A 13885-nucleotide genomic window follows, 5' to 3' on the forward strand; every position below is an offset into this window, starting at 1 on the left:
AGTTTATTTTCTTATTTTTCACATTTTTATACCGCCCTTCCTCCACGGAACTCAGCGTGATGAATATAGTTCCTTCCCTCCTTCTGTCCTCACAACAAACCTGTGAAGTAGGTGAGGCTGAAAGGTGGTGACTGGCCCAAGGTCACCCAGTAGTTTCATGGCTGAGCGGGGATTTGAACTTGAATTCTCCAAATCTAGGTCAGACTCCCAAACCTCTATGAGAATGCTGCAGGAAATGGGGAAAATAGAGGGAATCCCAGAATTAGTGGGGTTATAATCTAACGATGCAGTGCTAGACCAATCAGAATGTCCTCTTCACATGCGGAAATGCCATAATAAACTTGGCACGAGACCTAGGTCTTTGTTGTAATCTGGCAAGGAGGCACTGTTAAGGCCATCCTTCATTTTGCATGACCACTGCATCAATCGCTGGATACTGGGGCAAGGTATTCATCTGAGGCTTTTCTTTAAATGTACTCTTTTTTCCACTCCTCCTCCCACTAGAAATTTTCACTATTTAACTCCAGTTTCACTTGGGTTTTATTCATGTGTTTCAGTGTGACTGCTCTACTGCTTTTTGTTGTCTTCTGTATTTTAACAAACTGAGAGCCCCCTTAGGCATGTCTACTCAGAAGTAAGTCTCATTAATGTCAATGGAGTTGATTCTCATGTAAGCATGGACAGGCTTGCATCCTGAGGGTTCAAACCTATTCTGGCTATCACCTATCACCCACAAAACTAGCCCACGCACAATCGCAAACATGCTGTAAAGCACGTTGCAACCTCACAGAGGCCAGTGCCTCTGGCAGGCCTTCACCAATGCCAACGCCTACCAACCAGGATTAAGTGCACCTGGGGAGGTATGTAGAAAATGGAATGGGAGTGAGGAGGGGGTGTTTCTAGGCAGTGGGGGGTGGCCAAGGGGTGGTTCAAGCTTGGGAGGGGAGCAGGGATGGCAGCAGATCCTCCTTGAATTTTTTCCCCTCCTCAAGTTTTTATGACTTCATGTGCATAATTAATCTCCCATGGGTTTCTGGAACAGACATAATTTCCATAAATCCCTCTTTCCCAAACACATACCCCACTTTCCTTTCCTTACTCTTGCCCATCCACCCCCACCCCACACATGCATGCGTGCGCGCGCGCGCACACACACACACACACACACACAGTCTATCAATCTATTTTTATTTCCCTTTCGACTCTGATGTTTTGCCATGTGTGTTCAGGTAACTTGTACTAGGCAATATTTTAACCAAGTTTCATGTATCCATATTCCAGTTTAGTTTATGTAGTTTTTGGTGTTATGATTGTTGTTTTTCTTTAAGTTCCCGCTACTTGTCCTAACATCGCTCTCTCTCTCTCTCTCTCTCTCTCTCTCTCTCTCTCTCCACACCTCCTTTCAGTGCTTCATCTGGCTGAATTGTTGATTCAGCTTCCGAAGATGACTTCAAGTATCTGACAGGCTCATATGGAAGCAGTTGGTCCTAGAGATATTCTGGTCCCATACTATTTAGGGTCAAAGCCTAAAACCGAGACTTTGAATTGGATCTCTGGGTGGGGAGGGATATTCCACATTATGAACACATTTTAATGGCACCTCTTTTTATGTTCCTACTGATTGATGTAGAGAAGAAAGTGCCTGGTGGGCTTGGGAAAGATAATATACTACAATCCCCCAAATTTCCTGTTTTCTTTCATATCATCTTGTAGATTTCTTGAATAATGATATCAGAGATGATATTGCCTGTCTCAAGGAAATAATCCATTATGAAGGAGGGTTGGAAGCCTGGTGAGTCTGTCCATTTCCTAGCTTTTAAAATGCAATTGCTTTTGAACTTTTAGCACAAGTACGTATGTCTACTTGTTTTCAGCACATGCATGTCTATTCAGAAGTAAGTCCCAGTGCGTTCAATGGAGATTACTGCCAGGAAAAATGTGTATAGGAATACTGAGTAATGTTGTTATATCTGTGTGGCTGGTAGCCATAAAGTTCTGATAGTATCTGCCTGGGTGTAGGTAGAAGGACACAGTCGGAATGTAGCCTGAGAATAAATCTCAAGCCCAAATTTTCAGATGACTGACAAGAAGAAATTTCAGGTGCCCTAGAAAACTGATACAACTTCAAAGACTAGCCACGCCAACCCATTCATGTTTGAAATATGCTGTAGATTCCACCAGAGTCCTGCTGGATGTTCTGTGAAAAGTCTCACCATTTGTACAACTCCTGGAACTAGGAGGGATTTGTGCACACAATGCACAGAGGTTGCTATCCTGGAAAGTCATCTGTTGCCTTTTTGCCTATGGTAGACATGGATTCCATCAATATGACATGCACACAGGTCCAACCTATTTATACAATGATATTTGATCCACAGATTAGACTCAACACTGACAGCCACTGCAGATAAGAACTCTGCCGATCCCTGGAGAAGGGGGCAAAAAAACACATCCCTTTACAATCCCCATTCTAAAAATCGCTGTTCTAGGGAGTCACACTACTAGAACTGCTATTTTCAACTTGTCCAGAGAAAAACAACCCCCTCCCTTCACCCTGGTCCTAATCACTTTTGCATTCCACTTTCCAGCAAGCCAGGGTAAGGTGAGGGGGACTTGCCTCTCAGAGCAGGCTGAAAACAACAGCCCCAATTGACTGCCTGACTCATGTTTTGTTTTCTTTTGTTTTAACTGCTTTTATTTAACGCAGTTTTCTGCATCAGTGAGCATTCTGGGAATGGAACAGAATCCTCGTGGATGCCAAGACATGACTGAATATTCAACACTCACTTTTTGTACTGATGAAGTGAAGCGGAACAATATTACACAGATTGTCACGCTTACTCAGCTTTTGCTGTATAACCAGTGTAAAGTTCTGCTCATCACCAGTCTTCTGTAATCGAAGTCCTACGTGATTGAACGTGGTTGCTGTGCACCAGTTGCAACTCCATGGCCATGTTTTCCCTCTTGGCACTCCAGAGCTTGGTGATGATGTCATCACTGAGCATTCTGGATGGTAACAGCCACCCCCATACAGCCATTGCAGGGTTCTGCACAGTCAAACAATTAAAGGGAATGTTGCTTGCCACACTACATCCTCTTTAATTATGCTATTGGTTCATTGGTATATAAAGATAGTGACCAGTATCAAATGTACCTTTCCTGGGCAAGGTCCATGGTGACATCTTAACTTCTGGGTATATCTGATCGTTAAATTGCCGAGAAATTTAATCCAGAGGTTTGGGCTATGATGCCCACTATGGAGATGACACCTAAACTCTACCTATCATTTACTTCAACCATTCGCAAAGAGGTATGGAAATTCTGAATTTCTGGAAGCAGTTCTGGATGATGTTGTACAAAGTGAGATTTAATCCAGACATGACAAGGTGCTTCTGGTTGAACACTCCACTGATCCAGGTGGAGATTTGTCACACATTCTGATTATGCTGGGGTTATGCTCCCTTTCTTTAGATGACTCTAAAGAGAGTCATCTGGAGATGGTCTTGGACCCAGTGATAGGTTCCTATTTCCAGAAGACTGTGGTTGTCAGTAGCACTTTTTATCTGTTATGACTGATTTGTCAGCTGTGATCTTATCTGGAGACTCTGGATCAAGATTCAGCCATATCCAGATTAGACTATTGTTCCAGTCATTATTCCAAAGAGATCTACCTGGAGGTACCACTGAAAAGTTTTCAGAACTTCAGCTGGTCCAAAATATTGGATGTAGCTTTTAGGGGTGCATGTGGAGGCTCAACAGAGTGGCAGTGGAGAGTTAATCCTGCTTTAAAAACTGTAAGGAGTATTCCTTTGAGGACGGGTGGGAGCAGCAATCCTGCTGGGCACCAGAATCATGAATGGGACTTTCAGTGCAGCAGCTACACTGCTGAGCAACTATCCTCAGAGGAAGCAGCACTTAAATGAAAGATCTGCATTTGCAGCTCTCCTCGTAAGCCCCCCACTATCCCAAAATGGGTCAACTTTGTGGGGCAACTCACAGATGATATGAAACTGCCCCCCTCCCAATTTCTCTGCTGTATTCAGTGCCAGAGAAAACAAGAACTAGGAATGAGATTACCATTAAATGAGACCTGTAAATTTACGTTTATCTATTTCTGACTGTAGGGATGCCTGGAGAAACAATTGCAAAGGTCAAGATAACAGTGCTTGGACAAGGGGCTGCAAGATCCAACGTCGCCGTCGCTCACTGGTCAACTGAATGAGATCCAACAATTTTCATTATCCTCTACTGATGAAAGTGATTCCTCCCCCCCTTCCCATCAAGTCTGAATTCAGCTAATCATTCTTGTACCAGTTTTTTTGCACTTTTTACCCCATTTTCAAAGCAGACATTGCAATCTTGTTTGCATGTCACTAAAGTTACTAGAAATGTTAGCAATTTTCAATAAATCCAGCAATCAAATCAAATTTCATGTTTGGTGAATGAGTGGGAGGAAAAGAGATAAAATGAAGGTGAGGATATCACCATGGTTCTCTAGAGCCTGAACCAGGGCCACAGACAAGAAGTGGGGTTCTTGGCTAACAGCAAAATAAGTTTACTTACTCATGGAAGGAAAAGCTTCCATTTCTCACCATTTGATCACTTTTAGCTGATCCCCTGCATCCTGGTTGGAACTTCCCTGCTGTTGCAACTTCCCTGGTTGGAACTTCCCCGGAACTTCTTGTCCATCTCTGAAAAAACCAATGATCATTGGATGAAGGATGGGCGTTCTGATATTTTCTTTGGCTGAGGTAGTGCAGGAGGAGGAGTCCAAGGGGGTTCTTGCCTTATGATTGGCTGGAGAAGCCCAGGGAGGGGGAGGAGGCAGGGAAGCTTAGGGGGGAGGTGGTTTGTAGTGATCATGCTTGCCAAGCACATGGCTCCATTGTTACTTGGGAGGAGGGAGCCTCATTGAGTGACTGGCTAAAATGGGACTACTTCTGAATAAAGCTCCCAAGCATTGGGTCATCCTGGTAAGCCTCCCAGCTGCTGCATGTGACCCTCCTCCCTCTTGCCACTTCTGTCCCCTCTCTCTCACAGTTCATGTTTCTTCTCTCAATATTTCTTTACTCAGTGTGTGGTTGGTCTGTGGAGCTCCTTGCCACAGGATGTGGTGATGGCGTCTAGCCTGGACACCTTTAAAAGGGGATTGGACAAGTTTCTGGAGGAAAAATCCATTACGGGTTACAAGCTATGATGTGTATGCGCAACCTCCTGATTTTAGAAATGGGTTATGTCAGAATACCAGATGCAAGGGAGGGCACCAGGATGAGGTCTCTTGTTATCTGGTGTGCTCCCTGGGGCATTTGGTGGGCTTCTGTGAGATACAGGAAGCTGGACTAGATGGGCCTATGGCCTGATCCAGTGGGGCTGTTCTTATGTTCTTATGTTCATGCCACCCCCTCCTGCCCTGTTTACAAATAGGCTGGGGCAGCAGGGAAGTGAGTAAAGAGAACTCCAACACACACACATTCCAGCAGGAACTTCGTTTTTTTCCATGGCTGGCTTTTTAAAGGGGGCGACTTGTGTCCTTTAGAGTCATGAATGGGTGACTCAGCAAATCGGAAAGTTCCTCCATTATGACTCATTTTCAAGTCGAGTCACAGGGGGTAGAGACTCTTCTTGACTTGAGTAGCAATGCCCTGGATTTTCCCATTCCTGAAAAAAATCTATGCCAGCCACAGTAAATCAGAGAAGTTCCATGGGAACCATGCACATGTTACTAGCACTCAAAAAGCACAACACTCTCCACACTTCAAAACTCAATGATACAGAGTAACTCTATCAGCTAAACAATCCACACCCACCTCACCAGCTCTGGCAGCCACACTCTCAGAATACAGGGCATGCATGCCCCATGGGGCTATGACACCCCTCTCTCCTGAAGGGGGACTTTGGTGGAAGGGAGCACTTGGCACACAAACACCCTCTCTGCACCAACAACTACACTTGGTACCAAATACCCATCAACGTGCACAAAACATAGGGCATGTACTCACAGAGACAGCTTGCTAACACCGGTCTTCTCAGATCTCTCTTTGCAGGCAATCCATCCTATCAGCTCCACAAAGGTAAGTTGGGGGGGGACGACTCCATACACTCACCAGAATTTCTAGCTGCACAGGCATCCCCCCCCACAGGGCCACTGCTGTCATGTAGGAAGGACAGGTGTGAACTCTGACATCCATGATCACAACTCCCCTAAAGCACCACTCCAGGCACGCCCCTGTGGCACCACCCTCCTGCACAGACACCAAGTCCCTGCCTGGAAACAAATCTCCCATCTCTCATCAGTGCTGCCTAACTCCCAGTACAAGCTGCAAAGCTATTCACACTTCCCCCTTGAATCCAGTGGGACCTACCTCAAGGTAGACAAGCGTAGGATTGTGCCCCCAAGTTGGGAAAGACAGGGGGACTGCCGTTGCAGTTGTCAATGCCTTGCTGCCTCTGCTCTGTGTCTCCCTATTCCTTACTCCCTGCAGGCTGCTACCCGACAAGCAAGGACACCAGGAAGTGTACAGCCTCACTAAAGCAGGCAGTGGAGCCCTGCCACCCCCAGTCTTGTCACTGACCTACTCGTCCCACCTGTGCCCCTTTGGCTTTGCAAACTCCATGGCACACACAGAAAACCGACTAGTGCTGCCAGACCATACTGGCACCTGTGACATGGATAGCTTGCAATGGCACAACCGCTCTGCTGGGAAGAGAGGGTTGGCCACCCCACCCATGCATATTTTTCCTTTTCAGATGCTGCTCTCCCATTGATCCAATGCAATAAAATCTCTGCACAATAATCAAACCAAATGAAATACAATACACGTGGGGTCTTGTCTTTGGGCAATTGGAATCCCACCTCCCTTTCCTTAGCAAGCCCCAGGGAGGTTCACTGTAATGGGAGGGTCCACATAGCTGGGTCGTAGCTGGGAGCCTTGTCCATGCTACCAGGTCATTCCCATGCCACAAACACTAGTATCATCACATACGAATGCCCTCCAAGGTGTCATTCTGCACAGTGCATCAGAAACATTATAAACATAACAGAAACCAAGTTGTAAATAACCAGTCTTTGTACACACCAACAGACATGTGTCTGTTTCCAGTGTCATTTATTATGATAGATGCAGAGACCCTGCACATAGCTGATCAGTATCTGCGGATGTGATTCTTTTGCAGGTCAAGCAACATGTTTCAGATTCAGCACTAGTCGAGAAGGATTTCGTTGAAAAGAGGTCTTGGGGAGAAGAAAGGAAAAGAAAGATATTCATTCACATGAGCCATGGGTTAACACAACATCCTGGTTTTAGAAGTAAGCTATCTCTGAATCCCAGGTGCAAGGGAGTGGCAACAGAATGCAGGTCTCTTGTTGTCTTGTGTGCTCCCTGGGGCATTTGGTGAGCCACTGTGAAATACAGGAAGCTGGATTAGATGGGTCTTTGGCCTGATCCGGCAGGGCTCTCCTTATGTTAAGATTAAACCAGATGCAGCAGCTTTGAGAATTGGAAGTATTTCATAGAATCATGGAATCATTGAGTTGGAAGGGGCCTAATGGGTCATCTAGTTCAACCCCCTGCCTTAGGCAGGAAATCTTACAGCATCTTCAACAGGTACTTGTCGAGCCTCTGCTTGAATATGTCTAGTGAGGGAGAGTCCACCACCTCTCTCGGCAATCTGTTCCACTGCCGAACTGCCCTGACAGTCAGGAATTTTTTCCTGATGTCTAATCAAAATCTCCTCTCTTGCAGTTTGTACCCACTGGTTCTAGTTCTACTTTCAGAGACAGTTGAGGATAAATTATTCCCTTCTTCCAAATGACAGCCCTTTAGGTATTTGAAGAGAACCAACATATTCCCTCTCAGCCTTATTCTTTTCCAGGCTGAACATGTCAAGTTCCCTCAACCTTTCTTCGTAGGGCTTGTCCTCCAGCCCCCTGATCTTCCTTGTTGTTCTCACTCACCCCAATATCTCTGTCCTAATCCATCACAGGGCCCAGTCCTATCCAACTTTCCAGCACTGATGCAGCCATGTCAGTGGGGTGTGTGCTGCATCCTGCAGTGGGGGAGCAGTCACAGAGGCCTCTCAAGGCCTCTGTTCCCTTTGTTCCCTTAATTCTGGGCTGCATTATAGCACTGGAAAGTTGGACAGGACTGGGTCCACAGACAGCTCAGAGCTCATCAGCATATACGTGAAATCTTGATCTCTTGCCCAACTGTGCATCACTTCATACTTATTTACATTGTATAAAGATCTGTGAATAGTGATCAATGCTGCCAATGGTAAACCATTCGATATTGTCTAAGCGACGACAGTGTGTTTTGGAGCAATAAAAAAGAAGTAAGCCATTATTAGATGTGGCCAATTCCTCCTCCTGGCTAGTATTTCTCTCAGTACCATCCAACTACCCACCGTTAACCTTCTTGGCTGTTGGCTTGCTTCCTATCCCACATTCCCAAATATACCAGGTTGCAAGCCAAGGAGGAAAACAGCATCTTTCTAAAAAATAGCAGCTTTCGGACACCAGATTTCAAACCATGCACAATTATGGAGAAATGCAAATTAGACCCCATTAATAAAAAGGAACTGTCCACATGCTCAGAAGAACTAAGCCCAAACAATCAGTATGCAAATATAGCTTGTTTGACATACAGGTGGGACCTCAGTATCCACTGATTTAATCCACCACTGATACTGAGGTCCACCTTTAAATGCCTTGTAACAAAGAAAAAAGCATCAAAATCCAATTTCTTACCTTCACACTGTTAAATAATTATAATTTCATTCCACTAGATTCCATTATTCACCCCATCTAGTGGCTGAATGGAGTGTGAGCATCTATACCAGTGCATTCTGGAGTGACAATGGAGGCGCAAGAACCCTGGAAGTGGGTTTTTAGAACTATTTTTCCACTTATTTAGTATCCATTGATTTTTTTTAATCTGCGGAGGTTCTAGAACAGAGCCCCAGTGGAAAACAAGGTGCAACCTGTATTCTGGATCCGAAAAGTATAGAAGCAAATATTTTAAACTCAGAAACAGGAAATTTGGGGGGGGGGGGATGTGCCTTACAATTTACAGCAGACCCTGTTATAGGTGCAGTTCCCAGCATTCTTGTAAGGGAAGAAGCAGTGATGACTTTGCCAGCAGTAACCTCGGTTGAAATAACATTCAATGGAGGAAAGTTCAGGAAGTTGCTCTACAGAAAGCCAAAAAGAAAAAGTATTGGTGTTTGTGATAACGGCAGAATGAAATAGAAGGCAGAGTTTCACTATTCCCCATGTAGGATCTCCTAACTTCCAAATGGCCCATTCCAGAGCATGTCTGCCCATGGATCACACATCGTTTTCTGTTTCCCATTATTTTTCCCTACAAGATTTTTCTGCCCTTAAGGGTTGCATGACAGGAAACAATGTCCCCTAATGCACATGAGCTGTTTTTGTCTATACATTGTGCAGGCTGTTTAGGGGGCATTAATGGCACATGTCACACATTACTCAGTCTAGTCTGAAACTGGAAAGTGCATGAGCACCATGCAGATTGGTATTCCCTATATGGAGTAGCTATTGGTGATAACAGATTCTTGAAGCCAGTGGTTCCCAAACTTCTTACATTTGCAATTCACTTTATCATCTGCAGTAGGTCTCAGGCCCACAGCAACCAGGAAGTTGCGAGGCAATGTGGAGCATGAACCAGAAGCTGCTTCCATGTCGCAATGGCCCACAACCCACATCATTGGCCATTTCGTGCCATGTCACACCCCAAAATATCTTGCAGACAACTTCCACAAGGTATTCCGGAGTATGATGTGGCATGTGACCAATGCACAGGCTGTGGGTTGGCCCAACCCAGAAGGAGCTTCAAGTGACAGTGGCACCAAAAACTGGGTCACAACTCCACTGATGGGTCACAACCCTCAGTTTGGGTAATTCTGCTCTAAGGCAGCTAGTGGGACTTTGAGGACTTCACTCCATTATAATGTTTAATATAATTAAGAGAATAGAGAGCAGGTTTCTCTGTATAATTAAGAGAATAGAGGTTTCCCCACTCCCTCAAACATAACACAAAAAATCAGGTTACCCAATCAAACTGATAGAGGGTGGGTGACAGCAACCATAGTAGATGGCAGGACTCATTGAAATCTTCCAGCCATTATATCCCACATCCAAATCATGATTATCTCTCCATTTTCATAGCGTACCTGGAGCAGACAGGAATTGCCACAAAAGAGCAGAAAAGAGAAGCCAAAAGATCTTCATCGTTCCTATGCTCAGAATTCAATCAGCAAACTAAATACGTATGATGGCCTTATTTGTCCATGGACTTCTGGTTGTTTGCCGACCTTGACTGAATGCGATTGACTTGCTGTCTTGAGAAGGATGCCTGGACCAAAGTAAATAGTGCTAATTTGGAGTGTGTGGGAGAAATACATTTATGAGAGGAGCTGACCTGTGGAAAATTGTTCTGAAGAACTGTTTGTTCTTCAAAAAGTGTCTGGAGTTACCTGGCAGAAGTGTGTGCCAGTCACACCTTGCTGATAACACAGGTACGGATTGTTCATTTGAAAATCATTTGATTTGTTCCATCTCTTTGGCCACTAAAAAGAAAAACATTGGAAGTGCAAGTTAAGGTACAATAATACCTCCCATAATATGCATTATTATGGGATGCATTTCTGGAAAGTTGAAATAGCAGTATAGGAGACATCATCAACAATAAGGTTGAAAACTGATGCTGATTTGCCCTGTGCTTCCCAGCATGTACTGTTGTCATTGGTCACAGAATCTGTCAATCATGCCAAGAGCAGTGTAACAAATCATTATTAAAGGAAGCAGTGTTTGGGAAGGTATTACTGCCTGCCTTCTTGAAATTCCTTGCCATATGAGTATCAAAATATTACTATACATCTGAATTGCCTTTGAGATCATCAGTAATAAATGATTACATTCAAAGGAATTGCAAGTCTTGGGATACAGAGGGAAGTTTATGGATTTTGTCCAAACGTTGGGGTTCTGGGGTGTCTAAGCAGCCATAAAAACATAAGAACAGCCCCACTGGATCAGGCCATAGGCCCATCTAGTCCAGCTTCCTGTATCTCACAGCGGCCCACCAAATGCCCCAGGGAGCACACCAGATAACAAGAGACCTCATCCTGGTGCCCTCCCTTGCATCTGGCCTTCTGACATAGCCCATTTCTAAAATCAGGAGGTTGCACATACACATTATGGCTTATAACCCGTAATGGATTTTTCCTCCAGAAACTTGTCCAATCCCATTTTAAAGGTGTCCAGGCCAGATGCCATTGCCACATCCTGTGGCAAGGAGTTCCACAGACCAACCACACACTGAGTAAAGAAATATTTTCTTTTGTCTGTTCTAACTCTCCCAACACTCAATTTTAGTGGATGTCCCCTGGTTCTGGTGTTATATGAGTGTAAAGAGCATCTCCCTATCCACTCTGTCCATCCCCTGCATAATTTTGTATGTCTCAATCATGTGCCCCCTCAGGCGCCTCTTTCCTAGGCTGAAGAGGCCCAAACTTAGGTCGCTACTTAGCCAGGCTAAGTAAGGGCCCAATCCTAAAGATGGCAGCACCACCAGCTGCCGCGACACCAAAGCTGCTACCACTGCATCCTGTGGTACTGTGGCAGCCGCCGGTGGTCTCCTCAGGAGTAAGGGACTTTCGTCCCCTTCCTCCAGGGAAAGCCCCAAGCCTTGCAAGGGGGCTTCTCAAGTCTGTGCAGGCTATTTTGTAAGTGTGCATGGTTTGAAATCTACAGTATTATCATCAGCGGTGGGGCTATAGGTCTATTTGTCTCAGTCCCTTTCATAAAAAGTTGCCCTCAGGGCCCTGCTACTACCCAAAGTTAGAAGACCCAAGGCAACCACTTTGCTTTGGGAGAAGGGCCTAATGTCAGTGGCAAGCTCTGTGCATTTGAGCATTGTGAGCCAGCTTATCTTATCTTTGCCTTGATTTTCCCACAAATATTCAAATAGGGGTGTTTACTTTTTCCAGCACCCTGGATTGAATGTCCACAACACTGCTACAGATTCATGATTATCATTCATTTTTATTTTGTATAGCTCTACTGGAGCAACCAGGAGAATCTACAAAAAAAACAGAAGAGAAAAACCGAGGGATATTCATTCATAGTTCTAATGCTCAGAATTCAATCAGGGTGCAAAGCTAGATGGTTGTGATCCACTGACTTCTGGTTATTTGCCAAGCCTGATTGAATGTGAAGGTGGATGCCTTACTGCCTGCCTTCTTGAGAAGGACACTGAAGGGATATGAATGGCACTGACTGTTTGTGGGAGGTATATTTATGAGAGGCCTTGATCTCTGGAGAATTGTCTGGAGAGGACAATTTGTCCTTCAAACACAACCTTCATGATTCCAGAACAGAAGTGTGTGTAGGGCACACCTGGCTCACAAAACAGGTACAGAGTGTATCTTTGAATAGCTAACATTCCAGCATATTCAGAACTTGGACAGGACAAAGTGCTGAGTGGGTTGTATTTTGTTTGTTTTTTGCTAAACAGCATTCTTTTAAAAAGGAAAGCAGCTGCAGCTCCAAAAAAAAAAACATGTTGAAGTTTCTGAAGCCATCATGACTAGGCTCCCACACAGGCAATGCCGAAGTTTTATCAACTTGCTTACCCCTCCCTTCCAGCTTCCATCCAAGAACCACCATTCTAGCCAGTATCCAAGATTCATAACACTCTTCAAACCTTTGTTTTCCAGCCATTGCTCCTCAAACACTACCAAAGGCATAGAGCCAGCAAGGGCTCACCAGCTTCTTTCTCCATGCGCCAAATCCTCCTTCCTTCTCTTAAATAAAGGTAACTTGGTTCTTCACTCTGATCCCTTCATGGGTCCTGCCTTCTTGCATGTTAAGAGTTTGCTTCAAAGCCCTCTTTCCATTTTTGAGGCCCCTCTTTGCCCAGGGAGACTTACTTAGTCAACCTTATGCCACCTCAACTCATGCAACACAACATGAGCCTTGTTAAGAAAGAGTTAAGCCTTGCAGAAAGAGTAACCTATACCAGTAACCTGCCCGGTATCCACTGGGCAGCCTTGCCAAAGACCCACCAACTCCATTGGTCAAGAGTGTTTGTTCAGAGAGAGAGAGGCTAGCTCCCCCACCTCAAAAATGCGAAGTTCTTGAATGGCCTGTTCTTGGCTGATCCCTTGACTCAGGCTACAGACAACTGTTCCCTGGTGCAGACTGTTTGTCAAGGCCTGAACCACCTAAACCCATCTGTTTTCATCCCAATTAATCTGCTCATTATCCCTTTCTCTCTTCTTTCCTGAGACCCTAAATCAGGGGTGCTCACACTTTTTTGGCTCGAGAGCTACTTTGAAACCCAGCAAGGCCCGGAGATCTACCAGGGGGGAAGGAAGCGTCTGACAGACACCCCCTTTAATGTATGGAGCCCCTGCTGGAGTCTAGTCAGTTTCGTCAGTTTTGTTGCTGCATGCCTGAAGAGCAGCTAAAGTGTCAGTTTCAGTGTCAGTTTCAGTGTCAGTTTAGTGTCAGCTAAATATGTCAGTTTCGTCTAGTCACTAGACGAAACTGACATATTAACAGTTTGGAGAGACAGGGCTCCACGATCTACTCATTTTGCCTCGTGATCTACCGGTAGATCGCGATCCACCTATTGAGCACCCCTGCCCTAAATCTTCAATTTTCCCCCAGGTTCTTTTGAGAAGCCCATCTAATCTCCCTCTGTTCCCCCCCCATATTTTACCCCTATTTGCTCTGCTCCTTCTCCTTCTAAAGAGTTCTGTTCTGCTCCCCTTTCCTCATTCCTCCTCTTCAATTGCTTTCCTAGGCATTTGTCATGTGTGAATGTGAATTCTAGATTCCTCCTGTCTTAATTAAGTGCATGTG

The 13885-nt window shown here is 45.0% G+C and overlaps 1 protein-coding gene across 1 annotated transcript in view; it reads right to left on the reverse strand.

Moving 5' to 3' along the window:
• LOC136653509 (vomeronasal type-2 receptor 26-like) overlaps nt 1-3005 on the reverse strand; it is a 33657-nt gene extending 30652 nt beyond the window's left edge. The window contains exon 1 of the mRNA XM_066630402.1: nt 2909-3005. Coding sequence (XP_066486499.1) covers nt 2909-3005 — 97 coding nt within the window. The remainder of the gene's footprint in view (nt 1-2908) is intronic.
• Between the last annotated feature and the right edge of the window lie 10880 nt (nt 3006-13885).

The sequence above is a fragment of the Tiliqua scincoides genome, chromosome 5 (assembly GCF_035046505.1).
Source record: "Tiliqua scincoides isolate rTilSci1 chromosome 5, rTilSci1.hap2, whole genome shotgun sequence".
NCBI classification, from domain to species: Eukaryota; Metazoa; Chordata; class Lepidosauria; order Squamata; family Scincidae; genus Tiliqua; species Tiliqua scincoides.